The following is a 24,119-nucleotide window of genomic DNA, read 5'->3' as shown; positions in this document are numbered from 1 at the left end:
TTATTGATCAATATTTGGGAGATACCGGAGCGTGTACTGCGAGAATAGATGGTCGATCGTAGCCACTGTTTACTTGAATCGGAGTGCAATTCGCACCAGTTCTGATCAATCACGGAGTATCAACCATTGATATGTACAGTAGGGCAGTTCACTTTTCAAAAATGTTCGAAAACCCCAACTCCCATATTTCTATTAGCATAATTTTGATAATTTGGGAGTCCAGCAAAATTTCAGGCAATTTGGAGGCAATTTAGGGGTGGCGCAGAAGTCAATTTATGTTTATATGGAAATTTGTATGGGAAAAACTTAAAATTTATTAAAGTCTCCCTACAACTGTCAAATCGTGATGAATTCAAATAAACATCCCCAGCCTCCATTTTTGGAATATATTTGAGCTCAACCAGTGGGTAACTCATTAATTTTGATTTATATTTCCACTGCTACGTTGAGGCTAATTACACTATTTTAGCCATTTATCCCATATTCACACTGTCAATAGAACCGTTCAACCCACTCATAACTAATGTGTTATCCGGAGGTCTCATTTATATAGATTCCAAAAAAGGAGGTTGGGGATGTTTATTTGAATTCATCACGATTTGACAGTTGTAGGGAGACTTTAATAAATTTTATGTTTTTCCCATACAAATTTCCATATAAACATAAATTGACTTCGCGCCACCCCTAAATGGCCACCGAATTGTCTGAAATTTTGCCAGGACTCCTATATTATCAAAATGATGCTAATAGACACCTGGGAGTTAGAATTTTCGAACAATTTTGAAATTTGACCTGCCCTAGTGTACAGCCAGTCTAAGCTAATGCTAATCTAAGCTAAGCTAGTTTGCAATGTCTCAATTATTAGACATTCTATGAAATTCATTGGTACTATACCACGGATGCAACTTCAAATAAAGTTAATTCACAGTTCTTATTTTATACTTTAACTTATTCAAATCTTACGAATTCCAGGATACCGGACAGAAGCGAAATATTCAATACAATTAGTAAATGTACGTATGCATACAGATTACCACATTTACTATGGGGTTTGAAGAGCCTCTTATGCAGCTAATTGCCAAGAATAACAGGCCAAGAATAGTCTACGCAAACAAACAAAATTAACGAAAATTTTTGTAGTCGGCTACTTTCTAAATCTTGCACGGATATATCTAATCAAAATAGTAGTCTAATTTATACAAGCGCTGCCCTAAAGATGAAACCAATACTCACCAGCTTCTCAACACAATGATATCCAATCACCAAACAACTTTGTAAATTCCACAGATTTCAAGCAATCTGAGCAGACTGGTGGTCCCATATACTCTGACGCCGCCCATGCGAATGTATTCTAAACTAGAATAGTGCCGCGCTAAATTCCAAACATTAGCGCTGCCCTGCAGATGAATTCTAAGCAGTTTCTCAACATATTGAATTTCAATCCCCGAATTTTATATATTTTTCTACACATTGGCTGATACGGCCCTGGTAACATGTTGAGGAGTTGTTGGGTTGTTGTGGGGAGCAGTGGGCAATTCCCGGAGACGATTTGGAAAATTTCCCCGTCTCACCCTCCCATGATTTTCAGTCAGCAATCGTAATTAAACGCATGCATTTCTTTCTCAAAACCCGGAATGAGGAATGCTTCCAAATGATGTGGTAAGTAAGCGGTGCCCAGCAGCATGGTGAAATTTGGCCTCTTTCCAATTATTGCAGTTTTTGCAAGACCATTTCTGCTTTCTATGCGCAACGGAATGAAAGCCAAAATGCAGAGAATAAAAATTAAAATTTTAAATTGCGAGAAAACGTTTTTCTCCAGAATCAGTATTTTCCTTTAGTCCTTTTACTGCTTCTATAACCTGCTGTGCGTGCCCGAGTAGAACATGTCTCAGTTTAATCAGACATAAAAATTATTTTGGCATGCGTTAGAGCTTAATGAAAGATATCTTAATAACTACTAACTAAGGTATAAAAAGAATCTAAGACATACCAGACTATTCAATTACATGCAATATATAATTGACCGTCATTTCAAGATAAAAATAAAAATCCCTCTCTTGAAAATGTTTGTTTTGTTCATTGGTTGTTTCGATATTTTCCAACGGAATCGAATGTTGCTTTTTTACCCGGGCCATGAAGCGTACGCAGTTCCAATACAAATGTTCAAGCGTAAGATCAAACCAAGGCAGCCCAAATGAGGTCCGTTGTTCGCGCAAGATGCTTCCTGTCTTCATGTTGTGCCATGTAATACACAAAAAGTTGCGTTTCTGGATAAATTAAATAGAGTTCAACGCATGAAAAATTAAGGGAAAATATGTCGGCCTTAGATGGGGGCAAGAGGTATTTCATCGGTTTTGAGTGTGACCAGTTTTTATTACTTTCAATTTGGCATTGCACGTAGTAGCATGGCAAATGCAGCTCGGCGATGACCATCATCGCATGAGTCTTGCCTGGAACGGAAAGATGATTAAATTTTTGGATCACCTGACCTGAATATACACATTTGGCTATCGATCAGTCACGGAATAGGCTGCCCCAAAACAAAAACTCGATGTGCAAAATGTTATGGAGCGAAAACTTAATACAAAATATCTGGAACAACCCAAATTTAAAAAATAGGTGCCCAAAAATTAGCTTTGTGTATTGTGTATTCTGTATAACTTTCAAACTGTTGGTTTTGGATACTTGGTATCTTCTACAAAGTTTTAAAATAAAATACGCATCTTTTGACGTAATAAGTTTCATGATTATTCAACCCAAAAGTGAGATGAAAATTTTCTTTTCGAAAATCTATTCACCTTGACCAGAAGAAACAGGTTTGCTTAATTTGTTCGAGATCTGTTTCTGTATTGAGAGAATACTATCTTTGATTTGATGTTGAGGGAATTTTAACGACATTACGAGACCAAGCATTGTACGAAATGTGATATTTATATTGGATTATTGAAAAAAGTTGGAAAAGGTGTAAAGGCAAGGTGCTCATTTAGTACAAATTTACAATATAGATTTTGTAAAGCTCTCTCCACTCGTGCAAACTGAAAATGCAGCACGTATTAGTTTTGCTGTTGCTGAAATTTTGTCAAAACAATTGAAACCATTCAAATTTCAAGAACGGAGAATTTGTTAAGGAATGCATATCGGTTGTTCTTCCCATCGTCTGCCCTAAGGAAAAGCCTCTTTCAGTAGCACTAGTTTGTCACGAAATACGGTGAAGATTAAAATTTCTGCCAGAAGATTTGAAAATTACATTATGTGAAAAAGACGCCTACCTCATATTCTATATTCCCGCAAGCGATGAAAATACTGATGTGAAAATCTTCTCGAGGGGAACTATAGAACGTCTTCAAATTACAGAAGAATTGGCAGCTTTGATTTCAATGAGTGGAATGACTACCGGAAAAGACTCGAGGAATGTTATTATGACCTGTATGAAGGAGCTTGGACTCTCCTTCAAAAACTGGCCTTACATCTGATGGCGCTGGTGCCGGAATGATGGGAAAGGAAAAGCATGACCATCTGTATGATGGCATTTACCTGCACATTGCATTATTCACCAAGAAAATATATGTTCGAAAACCATCAATATTCTTGAAGTTCAGACGATCTACAATCAACTCGATCGATCATCGACAATCAACGTTGATAAACGCGAGGGAACTCAACCAACCACCATTTCCAAATGATGTTGACAGGCATGGAAACAGAATACACCCGATTCTTTTTTTACACGGGGGATGCGTTCCGTGTAAAAAAAGTTTTCGGTTCAAAATTTGAAAATCCGTGTAAAAAAAGTTTTATGATTTCTCGACGATTCATGCAAAATGGAGCAACTTTGCAAAAATGAACCTTCCTACAGTGCTCAAAAAACTCACACTTACAGTGTTTCCGTGTTACAGTGTTAAGTTTTCCGAAACTGACCTCAGGTTGTTGATTGGCCACACATACATTCTGTAATCGTCGGAGGAAGGATAATAGTCAGTTGGCCACTGATATATCATTATTATGAACGAAAATTGCACACGAATATCGCACATGAACAATTTTATTGCTGCTTTTTTCTCATTAATGTACCCAATACTATTTTGGTGATTACGAATCATGAATTTAGACAATACTTCTACAGATGTTCTAGGTTCTCCAAACCATTCTGGTTTTTAGAGCCCTGGTCTACCAGGTCAATTACGCTTGGTGTGAAGCCAATAGCAACCTATGGTGCCCATACAGGCTCATAATTTATGATCGAGATATTCTTCTTCTTCTTTCTTCTTCTTTTTGGCATTACAACCCCACACTGGGACAGAGCCGCCTCACAGCTTAGTGTTCATTAAGCACTTCCACAGTTATTAACTGCGAGGTTTCTAAGCCAAGTTACCATTTTTGCATTCGTATATCATGAGGCTAACACGATGATACTTTTATGCCCAGGGAAATCGAGACAATTTCCAATCCGAAAATTGCCTAGACCGGCACCGGGAATCGAACCCAGCCACCCTCAGCATGGTCTTGCTTTGTAGCCGCGCATCTTACCGCACGGCTAAGGAGGGCCCCGAGGGGTTCATCTTTCTGAAGAATTTAACTCGGATCCTTAATATACTCGCCGAAAGCTTTCGAAAGCATATGCGTTCCGTGTAAAAAAAGATTTAAGAACCTCGTGGAAATAGTGGCCCGGTCTCAGCGAGAATTACTCATATCTAGATCGTGAGTCATGCAAAAGGTCTCTAAAGGCATGTATGAACCCCATGGGTTACTACACTGCCAAAAATATGTATATCCGATATAAATTTTTGCAATAGCTCCACCCTAATATAATCGATATAGAACCACACATAAATTAAATAATGGCTAATTCGAGACCACACATAAAGTTTATTTGGATATATATTTTATTAGTAGTTCGCGTGGAGAAAGCTTATGTGTGTACTGATATACATCATAAGTTAAATCTATGGATTTTTGCCAATAAATATGTGTGGATTTTTAGTAGTGTATTGGCTTTGTATTAAGCCCAGTTGTCTTGGTATACCAATTCGTCTGAACTCCAGAATGATTTGGAGAACTTAGAACATGCGGTTTGGATATATCTAGATCGACAATCATGCAAAAGGTCTCTAAAAGCATATATGAACCCCATGGGTTACTATTGGCTTTGTATCGAGCCCAGTTGTGTTGGTCTGAACTTCAGAATGATTTGGAGAACTTAGAACATCCGATTTGGATATATCTAGATCGTAAATGATACACATGGCCTGTAAGGGCCTGTATGGGTTGTCATTGGATTGATAGCGAGGCCAGTTGATTTGGTAGAACAATTTGTCTGAACTCCAGAATGTTTTAGAGAACTTCGAACATCCGGATTGGACATATCTAGATCGTGAATCATGCAAAAGGTCTCTATGGGCATGTATGAACCCCATGGGTTACTATTGGCTTTGTATCGAGCCCATTTGTTTTGGAAGACCAATTCGTCTGAACTCCAGAATGTTTTGGAGAACTTAGAACATCCGGTTTGGACATATATAGATCGTGAATCATGCGCATGGCCTCTAAGGACCTGTATGGGTTGTTATTGGCTTGATATCGAGCCCAGTAATCTTGATAGATCAATTCGTCTGAACTCTAGAATGATTTTGATAGCTTAGAACATCCGGTTTAATCATATCTAGACCGTAAATTATACACATGACCTCTAAGGGCCTGTATGGGTTGTTATTGGGTTGATATCTATATTGAATATATTGATATATATTCAGACTAATTCGTCTGAGCTCCAGAATGATTTATAGAAGTACGAACATCCGGTTTATACATATCTAGATCGTGAACCATGCAAAGATCTCTAAGGGCATGTATGAAAACCATGGGTTACCATTGGCTTTGTTTCGAGCCCAGTTGTCTTGGTAGACCAATTCGTCTGAACTCCCGATTGATTTGGAGAACTAAGAACATCCGGTTTAAACATATCTAGATCATAAATAATACGCATGGCCTCTAAGGGACTGTATGGGTTGTTATTGGATTGATATCGAGCACAGTTGTCTTGGTGAACCAAATTTTCTGAACTCCAGAATGTTTTGGAGAACTTAGAGCATCTGGTTTGAAGATATAAAGATCGTTAACAATGTACATGGCCTCTAAGGACCTATATGGGTTGTTATTGGCTTGATATCGAGCCCAGTAATCTTGATAGATTAATTCGTCTGAACTCCAGAATGATTTGGAGAACTTAGATCATCCGATTAGGACATATCTAGATCAGAAATTATGCGCATGGCCTTCAAGGGCCTGTATGGGCACCATGAGTTGCTATTAGTTTCGTACCAAGCGTAACTGACCTGGTAGACCATGGCTCCAAAATTCAGAATGATTTTGGAGAACCTAGAACATCTGTAGAAATATTGTCTGCATTCATGATTCGTCATCACTGAAATAGTATTGGGTACATTTCTGAGAAAAAACAGCAATAAAATCGTTCATTCGCGATATTCGTGTGCAATTTTCGTCCATATAAAAGTGGCCAACTGACGATCCTTCCTCCGACGATTACAATATGTAGGTGTGGCCGATCAACAATCTGAGGAAAATTTATGAGCTGACGATTATTTTGGGTATATAAACATGTAAGATCGGCTGAGAAATGCCTGAGATATTGCTAAGTCAAATCCGGGTCAACATGAACGTCGTACAAAGTAGGCCAACGTTCAGGAACATAGTTTTCCACGAAATAGGGAAAGTCAATAAGTTTAAGACCTTCACATTTGACAATTTGAAACCGATTTGACCTGAACACGTTAGGGAAGATTAAACAAAAAATATTAATTTTGTTCACCTTTAAATCACAGACAAACAGACGTAACAGCTTGAACATTTTTCTTAAAAATCCATAGCCCAACTTTTCTACCACCATCTTGTTAGCATGTTACACGAAACAATGTTTCGTAAGACATTGTCACTAGAAGGCGCTGAAATGAAATGTCAAACTCGAAGGATTACGACGCTAGCGCCTCTATTTGTGAAAAGCGCAATCAATCAAATTCAAATTGATTGTTGAAGTTATGGTCGATGGTAATTTCTCTAGTGTTACGTCTGTTTGTCTGTGTTTAAATTATATTGGTTTTTTGTCTAAAGAATTTTTAGCCATTCTGGAGAAATGAAGAAAAGAAAACATCAATTATTTTGAAAATATATTAAAACAATGTACCAAATCAATTAGTTGCATATTATTCGGGAACTCGGCCGTACGAAAATAGTCCGAGTCCTTCCAAGACACGTGGATTCTTTTTCGCAAATTTCATATCAATTTGTCCATTTCGAAACATGTGCTGTGCATATGCACAGCCAAGATATTTAACAATGTACCAAATATTTCCTGGCACGCCAGCAAGTAATAATTCCGAAAAATGTTCCCGTGGCTGGAGAAAGTTGGGCAGGCCTGTACGTAAATATTTTACAGCCTCTATGAGCTCTGAGGCTACTATGGACTCTTTGAAAACTGCCAAATATGTCGATGTTTAAATTTTGAAAGAAACTCGCGCTGCTCTTCTCTCTAATAAAATGACAAAATGGACGCCATGTTTACTACAAGAAACCTTGTCGGCAGTTCCGTTTCCTTTTGCCCATAAGGACGTGTTGCATGTTACTTCATAGAAGTAGCTCTGGCCAATTACGAAATATAAATTATGATTTCGTCAACATGTTATGTTGTGTTTGAAAATCAATTTTCATTATACCAATTAATAAGCTTTTTCCACATGGGCGTAATAGATTTTAACCTTGTACTTTGAACAGTAATTGTAAAAATCTTACCAAATCCATAATCTCGTAAGAACTGTGCTCTTTATTCAGGACAACAAATGTACTCAACAGAAAATATTTCTGTTCTCTCTGGTAGTAACGGCATATGAACGAAATGAACTGAATAAAATAATAAAAGTCGTTTAAAATTTCAAGATCAGTCCTAAAATGAGTAATTTTTGGGATTTAATAATACAACATCCGCCATTACGCATTTTTTGTCTCAGGTACCCCATAGACCAACAAGGGTCTCCCAGGGGTACATGTACCCCAAATTGAGAACGGCAGGCCTTACTTTGTACCGTTAAATGCACAAAACGATCCATAAAATATAAAAACGATCCGCACATAACATTTGAATGTTCCATAAAAGGCTACCATAAATCCATGAAATAGTTTAGGAGTATCCATAAAGAATCCATAACTAAGCCAAAATTTAGCAATTAATAGGAAAATATGCTTCTTTAGACATGATCAAGAAATACAATATCATTCCTGCTATTTTCCCATGAATGTATGGCAAATGATCCATAAAATCCATTTTGATCTATGGAAATACAAATTTGCGCATTTTTTATCGTGATGATGATTCATAATTTCAGTAATATGATTCATTATTTTATTCAATTGATCCATAATTTTGCTAATATAGTCCATAACGCTTGGAAAGAAGACCAATAAATCTTTATTATTTGAGCCACATTTAAAAAAAACTATGGATCATATGACCAAATTCATGGATCATTTCTCCAACATTATGGATCATATAAACAAAATTATGGATCAAATGACCAAAATTATGGATAATATGACCAAAACTATGGATCACATTATTGAAATTATGAATCATCATCACGATAAAAATTGCACAAATTTAAAGTTTATGGATCAAAACTTAGTTTTTTATGGATCATTTGTCATACATTCATGGGAAAATAGCGTTTTTATTGATCATGTTTAACGGTACGTATTTTCCAATTATTTGCTAAATTTTTAGCGCAGTTATGGATCTGAAAATTCTTTTTTATGTGGGTCTCGAACTATTTTATGGATTTCTAGCGTTTTATGAAACAATCATGTATTATTTATGGATCGTTTTTCATTATTTATGGATCATTCTTTATTGTTTATATGCAAAAGAATGTTTTTCCGCGCGGAACTCCGTAAAGATCCAGGACCATCCTGAAGAAGGGACCACATCTACCATTTCCTTACTTCGTAAAAATTCCATATTTTTAAGAATGGATCCTATCCCCCTTTTTCTTATTCCGAGAAGATATATTTTATTAAAGAAAGAATAAAATTCATTGTTTCATTATTCCGGGAAACGGCTCAATTTTCAGGACAAACGCATTAATTTTGTTCAAACGGATTCACAATCACTATAATAAGGCAATAGCTCTCAAGAAGGGATATACAGGACAGGATTTTGATTTCAAAGATAGAAATTTACCCAAACGCTATCAGTCAGAATTAGTGTTCGCTATTTCACTTTATCAGAAACTGTCTTGGTACAGTGATCACCACGTCACTATATAAGCCGTTCCTGGGTGGACGTTAGGCAGAATAACAGCGATTTCAACAATGTTTGTTCTCTCATATGGCCCTCTGCTAATCTTCAGTTTCTATTCATTTCACACTTGCCGCTCGCTTGCGGTGTCAATCGAATCTGTATCTTCATTACTTTCATCTACTCTCTTTCGCTTTGAGTAGTATAATTATCACCGAAAAAAGCCAATAAATTAATTTCGATTTATCAGAAACTTGGAAACACTGTACTTTGATATCTTTTTAATTTACCAACACATTTTGGAGGATCAAGAACAAGAAGACATTCTTTAACGCATATTTGAATGCTGCTCTGTTCGGACGCATACAATCGATCGCAAAATTGTTTTTGCAGGAGATAATTTCTTTTGGGAGAATTGTTACATTCGGGGAAATTGCATTCGGGATTTTGCATTCGGGGAATTGGTTCTCGGGGAATTGTCGTACAATCGATAAATACACTTTTCATTTCAAAAGATGGGTCTCTTCATTCCTAAAAAACTTCTTAGAGAATACTAAATCTTTAAATTAAAACGCTTAAAAGTTTTTAATTTTGATGGTGATATACCCTATACCCTATACCATATACCCTATCCACTCTTGCCTACAAGAGGTTTCACATGTCATTAAAGAGTTTTTACTATTCATTTTAAACTTACCTTACTGTAGATCCCACTTGCCCCAGTATATATTATGCCTATTATGCACTGTTCATCTTTTCTCGACTGCATTTTAATTATTCGTCAGCTGATTACATGAAAATACTTGGAATAACCCAATTTACCATTTTTAATTATGGATGAATATTAAAATATCGTCATGCTATTCGATTGCCCTAATGATGATGCATATAAAATGAACTCGAATGAATTTTTTTCCATATAATCATTTCTATTTCAAGGTGCTTCTGACAATCCATAGAATGGTGCTTGGTATTGCAATTTTAATAATTCTCTTGAACAACTGGGGTAGTTGTGCTGTAAGTGAACATTGTAATAGTGCATAATTAAAAACATTGAACATGTGTTTCATAATTGCAGCGCGTAAAAGAATATGTCCAAGAGAAGGCAGCAATATGTGCGGTTCCAAACGCAGACCAATTCGCACTCCAACTTCCGGGACCCTTCAACTACTCCATGGGTAATAAAAACACTATAAAGTTCTATGGCAATTTCACTATCACAACGGTCATTCAAGAACCACTTGAGGTACTGTGAGCAATATAAGCTGCTTTACAAACTATTTGTAACGTTTCCTTGTTTTACAGCTAGTCATTATAGCAAACCGCTGCACACTGAACATGAAAAGCTGTGAACTGTTCAATAAGGTGACCCTGACTGACCTTTGTCGACACATTAACGACCAAAAAGGTGTAATGATATCATTTTTCAAGAGCATTGATCCCATTTTTCAATGTCCAATTAAGCCCGGATTGTACCAGTTCAAGAACTCCGTCGTTGATTTGAGTTTTGTATCTATTTTCCCCCTGGAAGGCTATCGCTGGCAAACTAGCTTGAAGCTGTACTCCAAGACCAAACCGATGAAGGAATTGTTCTGCCTGTCTTCGCAAAGTTTCATGCATTGGGTGAAAAAGACGTGAAACTGCGATGGCATGACCATCGGCATTGCTCAACAGACTGGTACAAACATGCTAGGATTAAAAAAAAAATTAATAACACAAATAGGGGATTTGATATAGTAAAAACGGTTAATAAATTATGCATCAACTAGGAATAAAAATCTGGTTAAAATAAAAAATTCACAGCAATACATTTAAAGAAATTTAATCAACATAATTAATCTTCAGTGAAGTACGAGACACTGAAGGCGACCTTACTGTTGAGGTCGAAATACGTATCAACTGTCAAAGGTACGATCAAGTGGTGGAATTAAATGGAAACAGGTTGCATTCGATAGGGAATCCTGTCCGATTGTTTCCTATTGAAAATTGACCAGATAGGACTATGGGCTCAACAATTATGGCCAGAATACGTTTTCCTTAGGCAAAAACTAGTAAAAAAGTCTAGCTCATTTTCAAGCACTTATCTTTAACCTATTTACTCGCAACAAGTTGCATTCGACGAAAAATCTAATTGTTTCCTATTAAAAATTGGCCAGATCCGAGGATATGGCCAAAATACAATGTTTTATGCAACATGTTTATGTTTCCTATTGAAAATTGGCCAGATCGAACAATGCGCTTGGAAGCATTTTCAAAAGTCTAGCTCACTTTTTGGGTACTTATCTTTAACCGATCTGCTCGCAACAAGTTGTATTCGACGCGGAATCCTGTCTCTGTCTTGTCTTATTGTTTCTTATTGAAAATTTACCCTATCGGGCTATGAGCTCTGTTATGGCCAAAATACATTTCCTCAAGACAAAAACGAGTGTCTAGAAGTCTAGATCACTTTTTTGCCACTTATCCTTAATTGATTTGCTAGCAACAAGTTGTATTCAGCTGGGATTCATGTCCCATTGCTGTAAATTGAAAACTGGGCTGATAAAATCAGAAGCTATGGTCAAAATAAATTTTTACGCAGAAAAGGCGTGAAAAGATTCCAATTTTCGAGCCGCTTCCATTAATCCATTAATAATCAAATCGGCAACAATTGTTCGAAGAATCGTGTCCCATTGTGTCTGTTAAAATTTAGCTGATCGGACTCTAGGCCGAGACACATTTTTTCGTAAACTACATTTAAAAAATGTTAGGACTCTTAGTCTTAACCTATTTACTCATAACAAGTTGTATAAGACGGGGAATCCTGTTTCATTATTCCCTATTAGAAAAGGACCATATCCGACTATGGGCGCAGAAGTTATGGCCAGAATACATTTTTTATATGCAAAATGCGATAAAAAGGATCAAATAGAGATCTGAATAGGTAAATCAAGTCGATAGCAATTCTATTCTGTCAGTTTTTTCCAATAATATTAAAAAATGTGAATTTGTAACTAGGGAAGTTTCAGTAGAATCTCAAGTGGCATCGACACATCTCGGGTGCTTATTTAAAAGGACGTATGTGATTTTGTAAACAAAGATTCAAACGTCGAATTGTCCAATCTGATAGTACTCCCACACGTTGGGTGTTGGTTTTGATTGTGTTTCTAAGAGAGTGAGAGGAAGTCAATGTCGCGTCGCTCCTCCCAATGAAAATAAAAATCTCAGCACTGATCCCAGGTTTTCAATTGAATTTCGCTGACTTCCATGGCGATGGAAACTAGCTAAGTCGGAAGAGACACTAATAAATGATCAGCGAAAGGTTCTCGTGAAATTGAAGCAGTTTGAGTTGAAGCTGCAGGATGTTGTCATAGCCTGGGATCCTCATATTTTCGATGTTATGATGTAGCCCGTCAATTTGTCAGCTAATGGATGTTGTTTGTGTGGCGTTATCGGCTACAACATGCGGACTAGACCTCTTCATGTTTTCAAAAAGAATAGAAAATTCAACCGGTCAGCCAAGAATCACAATTTTTATGCTAAAATAAGCCTCCTGTCAAATTTTCAGGATTCGGATAAAATTGAGGTAGCTCAAGTCGATTATGTTTTTGGGCTATTTTCAATTTTTGAAAAAACCCAGATTAATCCACCTATAGTGAGATTTGACCCTTCCTTAATTTAAAGGAAAATTTTTCAGACTCAGTATTTAAAATGAGATAAAACTACTCAACCTCCCACGGCGATTGGAGTGTAAATAACAAATTAATTGCCTACCAAAAGGCGGGTCCCATGGGTTGAGTGACAACAAAACGAATGATTTCGCACTGTACGTCAAGTTGCCTATTCATCAGGCGCTCTCTGATTGAATAGCTTTTGTGTACATGTGGTAACATGGTTGGTTAGTAACCATCGTTACGCTGGCAGCATATATACTCGTAATTTCCAGAGACCTTGATATTAATTAATCCATAACTAAATAAAACACGTAAATCAGTCATTGATTTGAACGAAACTCAATAGCGTTCAATAATAACATGTATTTTGCCTTATGCATGCCTAATTTTGTAAAACTAATGTTGCTTAATACCTTAAAAATGAGTGAGATTTATAGTAGTAAATTTCAGAATTTACGCAATACATGTATATAAGTGTCTATTAGTGTCTCAAAAATGCCCATTTCATTTAGCTTCCACTGAAGAAATTTTTGAAATTCCCTTCAAATTTTACGTTTTTGCTTTTCTGAGAAGGTTTTGTGGTACATACTTATCTGTTCCTCAATTAAAATCAATTGTTTCTTTTGAACAAATCAGAAAAATAAGCTATATTTTCATATCATATCACTTTTGTAATTATATTTTCAATATCAAAATTAATTCGTTTCAATTGCCATTCATTTTATCATAATTCAAGAGGTTTATTAATAGATTAACATAACACGAGTGTAACGCATACAAAGTGAAATTATAGACTCTTCCGAAGGAAGGTCAAAACTGACAAGAGATAAATATATACGCCGAAAACTATCGCAACAACCTCTTATACGGAAGCTTTTAGTATGTTCTACCAGTCATGTGAACATTGCGATTCGTTCTGTCCACGTTTTGACCATGTTTAAGTGATTTTTGGGCTTTTAAGTGCATAAAAACACTGTTTTCCTTGATAATTGAGTAATATAATTGTCAATGTGCGATTTACCGTTAAATTCTTAAAAATCAGAAACTGAACAAATTATGACAAATTTTGTCATAATTTTGTACGTTAGGATTTCTTCAAACAAGTTGTTCGAACAAAGAAGCTTTGATTTCACTTGTTACTACGATGTACACAATGGTAAAAACATACAGACATATAGTTAAATGAATAAAATTTGTAAGTCATTTGATGTTTTGTCCAGGATTGTTCGAGCTGACGAAGTGTCCATCTATTTCGGCACCGTATCTGTAGGTGGATCAATGGGATAGGATTAAACGTGAGATGGGCCGAGGCTTGGATTTTAGAATTTTGGTTAATTTCCAGAACGGCTTAGCACTTTCTGAGAGAGCACAGATTTTATTGAAGAAATCACTATTTCTGAGGTCCACCATTCTGGCCTTCATAATTTTTGTCACGCGGAAGCGCAGGCTTCGCAGTACGTTGGGACTGCGAGTGACATTTTGCAGACGAATCAAATGTTTGGTAAGTGTATCAACAGTTACGGTATTGCTTACCTGACAAGCCGTTGACGTACTGTTCACGGGCCTGAAAAAACACATCTTTCTTGGATGGCGTGAAGTTTCTCGTGTGTAGTCGGATGGTAGTCGATGTTGTCGTTCATGTATCTTTTGAATCGACTTGATGATAGTTTCATCGGTACTTCTGGTGCCGATTTTCTGAGGAGCCCACTTTCGACACCATCGAATAGTTGTTCGAATTGAACTCTTGGTAGACGACCTGGTAGATGTAGCCATTCATGTTGATGACGTGCTGTTCGATTGTTGCATGGACTCCGGACCCTCTCGGCCGAGAGGGGGAAATCAGACCTTCCTTCATGTCGTTGCTCTTTGGCTTGAGTTAGACCGGAAGTCCGAAATGTTGACGTTCACCTTAGATTTTAGGTGCGTTAAAGAACGGCACATATATTTCCTTCTCCTCAAATCCTTCCGCTCAGTTGTTTTCCTCTTAAGCGAGTAAGAGTTCCCGTTGACCAGGCCCACACTAGCAGTCATTTTCAATGATTAATATTCTTAGAGTTGAAATCAGGTCGAAACGGGTTTTACAACTAAGCAGACGGCAAACTGCGTGAAGATCGGAGTACTCATACTGGAAGAGAGAGAACTTCATGACATACTTCTGTGGATTATTGGCTTGCATCACCTTCATATCCGAAAGAAGCAGTTCCCTTCATAACCGGAATATGGCAGATTCTACCTCTGGCAATCAGTTAGTGAAGCTTTGGGCCCTGGTCCGGTGGGTTGCCCTTGATAAAAATTAGCGAGCATTTGTCCTGGTTGCAATTACTGCAGCTGCGACTACTGCTTCTTGCGCCTTTTTCCCATCCCATTGTCGGCATTATCGTTGCACAATTCCAAGCAGACGATGCAAGCTTAAAGCTGCTTAAAGAGGTGCTCTCGCCTCCAACGACATTGCGTTTCGACACCTTACACGCCGCGTTAGTCAACGTGTCTCGTATGCTGGGATCAGGATCAGGCGGATGAAGCCCCAACGTAAGAACGGGAACTTGGAGAGAATAAATACACTTGTGAAAAAACTTTTTCGACAGCGAAATGCTATCCCTCCGTTCCTCTATCTTTATGTCAGTTTCATCGGTGGTCCATCGTTTATTCTGGGTGCGCAAGAAATTCGTCCAGATTAATCTCAACGTGCACAGCCCATACGAAGGAAGACCCGACGACGAGAAAGAAGCGTTCTATGCACATCTGGAGCTGACATACGGGACGTCATAATCGTCATCGGTGACATGAACGTTCAGGAGGAAGAGAGAAATGACCGGTCATCGGACCGATAGTCTGTATACCGTGTCGAATGACAACGGCCAACGATGAAACCATGCAGCCCTGCGGAATGGTAGTCCGGCACTTTCTTCCCCGCAAGAATATCCAAGGCCACATGGAAATCATCAATCAAGTAACGGAAAACCAAATCGGCACGTTGTAATTGACGGTAAATTTTCTCGATATCACGAACGTACGCACTTACTGCAGTGCGAATATTGAATCGACCACCACCTCGCGTAGGTCTCGCGTCAAAACCTCGACGGTGTACAACACGCGTCGAAGTCGGACGCCGTGGCTAAACATTGGGTGGCTACAAGATAATCCAAGACTACGCGAGCCGCTGGAAGCGGCACTCCCAACGGAAGAGATAGGCGCGGCGTTTTGATGATGGCTGAGCACCGCAACCGCTGCACTAGACACGGTGCCTCCGGATATCAGAGAAACGACCGTTATGACGGCGAATGAGTTAGTTGAGGAGAAGAATGCAGCATGGCGAGACTGCCGCAACACCGCAAGAGCGAAGAGACATTGATACAACGGCGCGCAACAGACAAAACTCGAATTTTCGTAGGAAAAAGCGGCAGCAGGAAGATCGAGACCTTGAAGAGACGGAGCAAATGTACCGCGCTAGTAACGAACGAAAGCGAAGATGAATCGGGTGATGTACGTAGTTCGAGTTTCAGGGGCATTCTCGAGTCCCTTCGAAACGCGCAGCGGGTTACGGCAAGGTAAAGGTCTTTCGTGTCTGCTATTCATCGACATCAGTGGGACGATTTTCACGAAGTCCGTCGAGTTATTTGGTTTCGCCGACGACATAGATATTATGGCACTTAACTTTGAGAGGATGAAGGAAGCCTACATCAGACTGAAAAGCGAAGCTAAACGGATTTGACGTACTTTGGACTCCGTGAAACGCTCCGATCGAATAGAGTTCGCCGCCGTACCAATAATCTACAATAATATCTACAAAACCCTTATTAGACCGGTAGTCCTCTACGGCCACGGGACCTGGACAATGCTCGTGAAGGACCAAGCGCGCTGGGAATTTTCGAAAGGAAAAGTGCTGTGACCATCTATGGGGAGTGGATAGCGGACGATACGTGAGGAGGCGAATGAACCACGAGTTGCATCAGCTGTTGAGAGAACCATCCATCGTTCACATCGCAAAAATCGGAAGACACAGGTGGGCGGACGCATCCAGAATGTCGAGAGAACTGGGTGAAATGGTCTCTGACAACGACTCGACCGATCAGGTGGAGGAAATTTAGGACCCTCCGCAGACTGCGGACTGATTGGATTGGATTGGATTTGATTGAGGATTGGATTTGATTGATTTGATTGATTTGATTGATTTGGATTGATTTGGATTGATTTGATTGATTTGGATTGATTTGATTGGATTTGGATTGATTTGGATTGATTTGGATTGGATTTGATTGAGTTGAGATTTGGATTGGATTTGATGATTTGAATTGAGGATTGGAGTTGGATTGATTTGATTGATCAAGTAATTGCCTATTTCCGGGATTAAACCACCGACTTGACGTTAATTTATAATGTTATGAAACTCATATGAATAGTACGTTATGTGGAAGATATTGATTTGAAAATGTATTGAGGTAACCACTTTCCCTTCGATGGACTCGAACCCATGACCCTACAGTACGCTAGATCTGGTGCTTTAACAATCTGCTTCGAAGGACCTCCGTCGGCCTTCGCAACCTAGGCTAGAACGAGCTCGAGATTCCAAATTGACGCATAGTCAATCACTCGCAATCCATTTATCAAGGCACATTTACATGTGTATTGTACACGTCCACATTAGAGGAGCGTGAGTATTTAGAATGTCTGGCGGCTATATACATTCTTCATCAGCAACGGTAGATCAAGTGAGGTTGTGTGTATTTGCCAGTCGGTCGTCAAGCTCAGACCGACGCATTGCAGGCAAGAGCACGCAACTCAAGTTCAGTTCAATCAAAGGTAATTGCCTATTTCGGGATTAAACCATCGACCTGGACGTTAATTTATAATGTTATGAAAACTCATATGTGAATAATATATACGGTGGAAGATATTGATTTGAAAAATGTATTGATAACCACTTTCCTCTCGATGGGACTCTGAACCCACGACCCTACAGTACGCTAGACTGGTGTTTAACCAACTAAGCTACGAAGGACCTCCGTCGGCCTCGCAATAGCGGCTACTGAACGAGCTCGAGATCTCAAATTGGACGCATAGTCAAATCACTCGCAATCCATTTATCAAGGCAATACTCCAATGTGTATGTACACGTCCACATTAGAGCGTGATGGGTACGAGTCCCATCGAAGGAAAGTGGTTACCTCCCAATACATTTTTCAAATCAATATCTTCCAATAACGTACATATTCACATGAGTTTTCATAACATTGTAAATTAACGTCCAAGTCGGGTGGTTTAACTCGGAAATAGGCAATTACCTTTGATTGAACTGAACTTGAGTTGGTGCTCTTGCCTCGCAATGGTCGGTCTGAGCTTGACGACCGACTGGCAAATAGCTTACAACCTCACTTGATCAGTACGTTGCTGATGAAGAATGTATAGCCGCCATTCTAAATACTCACGCTCCTCTAATGTGGACGTCATACACATGTGGAAGTATTGCCTTGATAAATGGATTATGAGGATTTGACTATGCGTCCAATTTGGGAATCTCGAGCGTTCAGTAGCCGCTAGGTTCGAAGCCATGGAGGTCCCGTAGCTTAGTTGGTTAAAGACCAGTCTAGCGTACTGTAGGATCATGGGTTCGAGTCCCATCGAAGGAAAGTGGTTACCCAATACATTTTTCAAATCAATATCTTCCATATAACGTACATATTCACATAGAGCTTTAACATTGTGAAATTTTTGGATTGATTTGGATTGATTTGGATTGATTTGGATTGATTTGATTGATTTGACTGGATTGACGATTTGGATTGGATTTCTGGATTGATTTGGATTGGATTTGGATGATTTGGATTTGATTTGGATTTGGATTTGATTTGATTTTGATTGATTTTGGATTTCGACTGGATTGGATTTGATTGGATTGATTGATTTGATTTGATTTGATTGATTTGGATTGATTTGATTGATTTGGATTGGATTTGGATTGATTTGATTGATTTGGATTGATTTGGATTGATTTGACTTGATTTGATCGATTTGACTTGACGGATTGATTTGACTTGATTTGATTGGATTTGGATTGATTTTACTCGATTTGATTGATTTGATTGGATTTGGGTTGGATTTGGACTCGGATTTGGATTGATTTGATTTGGATCTGATTGATTTTGATTGATTTGGATTGACTTCTGACTTGATTTGATTGATCTGGATTGGATCTTGGATCGATTTTACCGATCTTGACTTGGATTTGAAACTGATCGATCGAATCTGACTGACCTGACTGGACTTGACGGATCGGATCGACTTGACTGACTTGACTGGATCTGGACTGACCTGGACTGGACTCTGGATCGATCGACTCCTGATCTGACTGATCTGGACTGGATCTTGGGACCGGATCTGGACTGATTCTGACTTCGACCTGACTGACTCTGACTGGATCTGGATCTGGATTTGGATCGATCTGACTGGATTGACTGATCTGACCGGATCTGGACTGATCGACCGACCGATCGGACCTGAATTGACTCCGACTGGAATTGACTGGATCTGACCGATCGATCGGATCTGGATCGATCTTGACTGGATCGACTGGATTCTGGACTGACCTGACTGACCTTGACTGATCTTGACTCGATCGACTGGATTGGATCGATTGGATCGACTTGACGACTGGATCGATCTGGATCGATCTGACTGACTCCGGATCGGATCGGACTGACTTGACTCGATTTGACTGGATCTTGGACTGACTTATTGATTGGATTGATTGATTGGATTACTGACTGATTGGATTGATTGATTTGATTGATTTGACTGGATTTGGATTGATTTGATGATTTGGATTGATGGATTGATTGATTGATTTGATTGATTTGGATTGATTGATTGATTTGATTGATTTGATTGATTTGATGATTTGGATTGATTTGGATTGATTTGGATTGATTTGGATTGATTTGGATTGATTTGACGATTTGGATTGATTGATTGATTTGATTGATTGATTGAGGATTGATTTGATTGATTGATTGGATTTGATTTGATTGATTTGTGATTGATTGATTGATTGATTTGATTGATGATTGATTGATGGATTGATTGATTGTGGATGTGATTTGATTGATTTGGATTGATTTGATTGGATTTGGATTGATTTGGATTGATTTGGATTGATTTGGATTGATTTGGATTGGATTTGATGGATTTGATCTGGATTTTGGATTGGATTTGAGGATTTGGATCGATTTCGGATTGATTTGGATGATTTGGATTGATTTGACTGATTTGATTGATTTGACTGATCGATGATTTGATTGGATTTGATTGATCGATCGACTTGACTGATTCGACTGGATTTTGGGAATTTCGATCGACTGATTGACTGATTTGATCAGATCTGACTGGATTTGACTGGATTTGATCGATTTGATCGATTCTGACTGGATTTGGATTGATTTGGATTCGACTCGATTGATTTGACTGGATGATTGATGATTTGACGGATCTGATGATGGATTGATTTGATCGATTAGATTTGACTGGATCGGATCACCTTGGATTGATCGGACTGGATTTTGACTGGATTTGATTGACCATTCGACTGATTTGGATTCGATTTTGATTGATTGATCGATTTGGATTGATTTGATTGGATTTGATTGGATTTGGATGATTTGATTGATTGGATTGATTTGACTGACTGGATTGATCGACTGGATCGGACTGATCTTTGATTCTGACTTGACCGGGATTTTGACTGATCTGGACCGACTCAATCGATCGATCGATTCGACCGACCTGGAATGATCGACTGAACGGGACTGACCCGACCTGGATCTGGACCGGATCTGACCTGGATTTGACTGGACCGACCGATCGACTGACCTGACTAGATCTGGGATTGACTCGACTGGATTTGGACCGACTTGGACTTGATTTGACTGACTCCCTGATTGATCGGACTGATCGATCGACCCGACTGATCGATCGATCTGGACTGGATCTGACTGATTCTGACTGACTCCGGATCGATTTGACTGACCCGACTGACCTGACTGCATTTGGACTGGATTCTACCCGACCTGACTGGGATCGACTGTAGTATCGATCGACTGGATCGATTTGACTCTGGATTTGATCGATCTGTAGCATATACCTGCCAGTGGATCGACATAGCGGCATTAACAGATCTCGCCACATCAGCGAGTCTAATCAACAAAGCGTCAGGAAGCCATGATTTTGCCTCTGCTAGTCTGACCCCCGCGGTGTGCACACGCATCCACAGTTGCTGTCATAGCTTCGTTTCGGCCATTTAGGGTCACACACTGGTGACTGCCAGAAACGATTCCAGGAAATAATTTCGGTGACACTACGTGGTAGGAAATCTTAAGTAGGTACTTTGGACTTCGCTAGGCGCTTCGTACGAATAGAATTCGCAGTCGTACCAAATTGACCATTCGCAAAACGCTCGTTCGACCGGAACGGTAGTTCTCTACGGACACGAGACCTGAACAATGCTCATGAAGGACCAACACGCACTTGAAGTCTTTGAATAAAAAATGGGTCGAATCGAATAAGATGAATTTAATATATGGGGAGATTCTGCATTGGCATAACTAAGGAAAAATTCTAGGGGGGGGCTAACTCTTTTTTTTTTTACAGCCAAAACACAGAAAAGCTACTATTTTCGCTTTGTTGGCTTATCAAACAGCTCTTTCAACACATCTATATACGTCTTGAATATTACAAATAATGTTCATCGACGGTCAGCCCTCATGACATACTCCCAAGCTTGGCCTGAAGGATGATTATAATTAAATATCAAAGTGATTGATCCTTTATTTTTTATCCCGCCAATCTATTTCCTCCCGGAATGAGGTACACTTGTTAAATACTCATGAAATAACTTGATAGCATTTGGAAAATTTCACGGTCTTTTGTAAACTTCTAATTAAGCATGTAACAGCCATTCTGATTGCGGGAACGTCAATCCAAATACCACAAAATCGTGATTATGGATAATCAGTAATTAAAGCACTGACACGGTCTGCTACTTTGCTCTAATCATCATATAAATTGATCAGACATGTAAAATGTTCTCTTCAATAATCTATGTGTATATCGCGAGCACCAGTCAGTAGTGATGGTGAATAAAGTTATAATTTTGATTCTTTTATACATGAAAGGAGGTACAGGTGCTGTAAGTGCAATATGTTCTTAGTTGAGTAACAGTAGCTGATGATACTGATTTTACAATTCCCAAAGCGTGTGAAAGAGTACATTCAAGAGGAAGCAGCAATATGTCCGCAGCCAAACGCAGATAAATTTGTAATCCAGTTTCCGGGACAACTGAATTTCACCACCGGCATCAGTTCAGTAGAATTTCATGGAAATTTCACCATCACGGATGTCATCCAGGAACCGCTGGAGGTATGCTCTTCTAATAAAATCAACGGCATAACTGTTCAGTTTCTTCCTGCAGCTGGTCATCCACATAACACGATGTACGCTAGATAACAAAACCTGCGATCAATTCAACAAGCTTACCCTGACCAACATCTGTCGGTACGTGAACGATGAAAAAGGTCCATTGGTAGGATTTTTTAAAAGTATGGAGCCCAAAATTCGCTGCCCGATTAAACCTGGAGCCTACAGGTTCAAAAACTCGTTGGTCGATCTTTCGTTCACCACCATCTACCCAATGGAAGGCTATCGGTGGAAGGCCCATTTGAAGCTGAATTCTAGGAGGCCAAAAAGGGAATTATTTTGTGTTTTTTCGCAAAGTATTATGCGTTGGACTAAAAAGACATAAGTGAACAATTTCTCTGGTCGTAAGCATCCGAGAACCGTTTTTTATTGCCATTGGCCTTGTTTTCGACATTCACACATAGTGATATATTCAAATAAAAAAATATAACTAAGTTGCAATTTGCATTACAATAATGAAGTTTACATTTTGGGGCATTCAGAGTACCGGGCGACCGGGCAGCAGGGACCATGTCCAAGGGCTTGACGACCCCTCCCCAGCCGTCTGTGAGTCAGGGGGTTCTGCCTAGGAGGTGGTGGGGTTAACAGGGGGCGCTGTTAATTCCCTCCCAAAAACCACATATCCGCAAGCAAACCTTATCAAGCGACCGTGTGCTGCTTAAAGCATACAAGCCCCTAACCCCGAATCCCAAGGTGTCAGGCGACCCGTGCCGAAGGGATGAATGGCCTGGGGGGTGAAACAATTAGCCAGGTCGTTAACGGAGCCTGTGGAGGTTCCACAGAGTGAGGGCTGCTTCGGCGGCAAGCGGGTGGCAGTGGGTGGTACCCACACACCCCCAAGTGGTGCACATGTGGTGCAAGCGAATGGGAGTTGGGGGACACTCGTAACACCCCACAGAATGAGGGACTGAGTGTATGGGTGAGCACACAAGTAAGTCTCTGCATGGTACGCATGGTCGGTAGTGTTAGAATGACTGAAGTCTGGTGAGGCCTGGCAGGAGTGTCAGGGGGCAGATACCTCTGCGGCACCTCAGAAGTAGGGGGACACGAAAGTCTCGCTGCGTCTGGCAGGGAGTGTCGGGGGTTGATGCTTCTGCGGCACCTCAGAAATCGGAGACATGTAAGGTAGTGGTGTGACCCTGTCCCAGGATGGGAGACCACCACATTGGCTGAGGGACTACCTGGGCTTCTGAAACGTCAATGGGTGGGTGCTATCGGCATAGTACCTTATGGAGTCCTATTGACAATATCAAAGCCCGGGTAGGTGAGTGTTAGGCACGCTTGACGTGCCGGGTGTTCCACGCCCAAACGATGCACAGGAGGTGCACAGAGTGGACAAAAATGGGAGATGGGGGTATTACAACCCCCACTGGAGTGAGTGACTGAATGTCAAAGAGAGTGGTGCACAAGTGGTGCAAGCGATTGGGACTGAATGTATGAGTGAGCACACAAGTTAGACTCTGCATGGTACGTATGGTCAGAGTGGCTGCTTAGGCAGTAGTGTGATCCGGCTGTCAGGGACGGAATGAGTGAAGTCTCTGCTAGGCCTGGCAGGAGTGTCGGGGCAGATACCTCTGCGGCACCTCAAGTAGGGGACACGAAAGTCTCTAGCTATGACTGGCAGGAGTGTCGGGGGGTTGATGCCTCTGCGGCACCTCAGAAATAGGAGACATGAAAGGGTCTGCCTCGTAGCTGAGGTAGGA

The 24,119-nt window shown here is 39.7% G+C and overlaps 2 protein-coding genes across 2 annotated transcripts; both read left to right on the top strand.

The window, feature by feature from the left end:
• Positions 1-10,204: 10,204 nt before the first annotated feature.
• Positions 10,205-10,939, top strand: LOC134210041 (uncharacterized). Its single transcript, XM_062686064.1, has 3 exons — positions 10,205-10,318; positions 10,380-10,547; positions 10,607-10,939. Exons 1-3 carry the CDS (start codon positions 10,205-10,207, stop codon positions 10,937-10,939), a joined length of 615 nt encoding a protein of 204 aa, XP_062542048.1.
• Positions 10,940-22,063: 11,124 nt separating this feature from the next.
• LOC134217075 (uncharacterized) lies at positions 22,064-22,798 on the top strand. Its single transcript, XM_062695833.1, has 3 exons — positions 22,064-22,129; positions 22,195-22,359; positions 22,412-22,798. The coding sequence occupies exons 1-3, from the start codon at positions 22,073-22,075 to the stop codon at positions 22,739-22,741; spliced, it is 552 nt and encodes a 183-aa protein (XP_062551817.1). The 5' UTR covers positions 22,064-22,072; the 3' UTR covers positions 22,742-22,798.
• Positions 22,799-24,119: the final 1,321 nt, after the last annotated feature.

This window comes from Armigeres subalbatus, chromosome 2, assembly GCF_024139115.2.
Source record: "Armigeres subalbatus isolate Guangzhou_Male chromosome 2, GZ_Asu_2, whole genome shotgun sequence".
NCBI classification, from domain to species: Eukaryota; Metazoa; Arthropoda; class Insecta; order Diptera; family Culicidae; genus Armigeres; species Armigeres subalbatus.
This window is presented reverse-complemented; position numbering and strand designations above follow the sequence as displayed.

Bases quoted from the DNA above. Each gene is read 5' to 3' on its own strand.
- LOC134210041 (XM_062686064.1), top strand. From the start codon at position 10,205: ATGAATTTTTTTCCATATAATCATTTCTATTTCAAGGTGCTTCTGACA. The intron at 10,319-10,379 runs GTAAGTGAACAT...TCATAATTGCAG, and splicing joins ACAACTGGGGTAGTTGTGCT to CGCGTAAAAGAATATGTCCA. The intron at 10,548-10,606 runs GTACTGTGAGCA...CTTGTTTTACAG, and splicing joins TCATTCAAGAACCACTTGAG to CTAGTCATTATAGCAAACCG.
- LOC134217075 (XM_062695833.1), top strand. From the start codon at position 22,073: ATGGTGAATAAAGTTATAATTTTGATTCTTTTATACATGAAAGGAGGT. The intron at 22,130-22,194 runs GTAAGTGCAATA...CAATTCCCAAAG, and splicing joins TGAAAGGAGGTACAGGTGCT to CGTGTGAAAGAGTACATTCA. The intron at 22,360-22,411 runs GTATGCTCTTCT...TTCTTCCTGCAG, and splicing joins TCATCCAGGAACCGCTGGAG to CTGGTCATCCACATAACACG.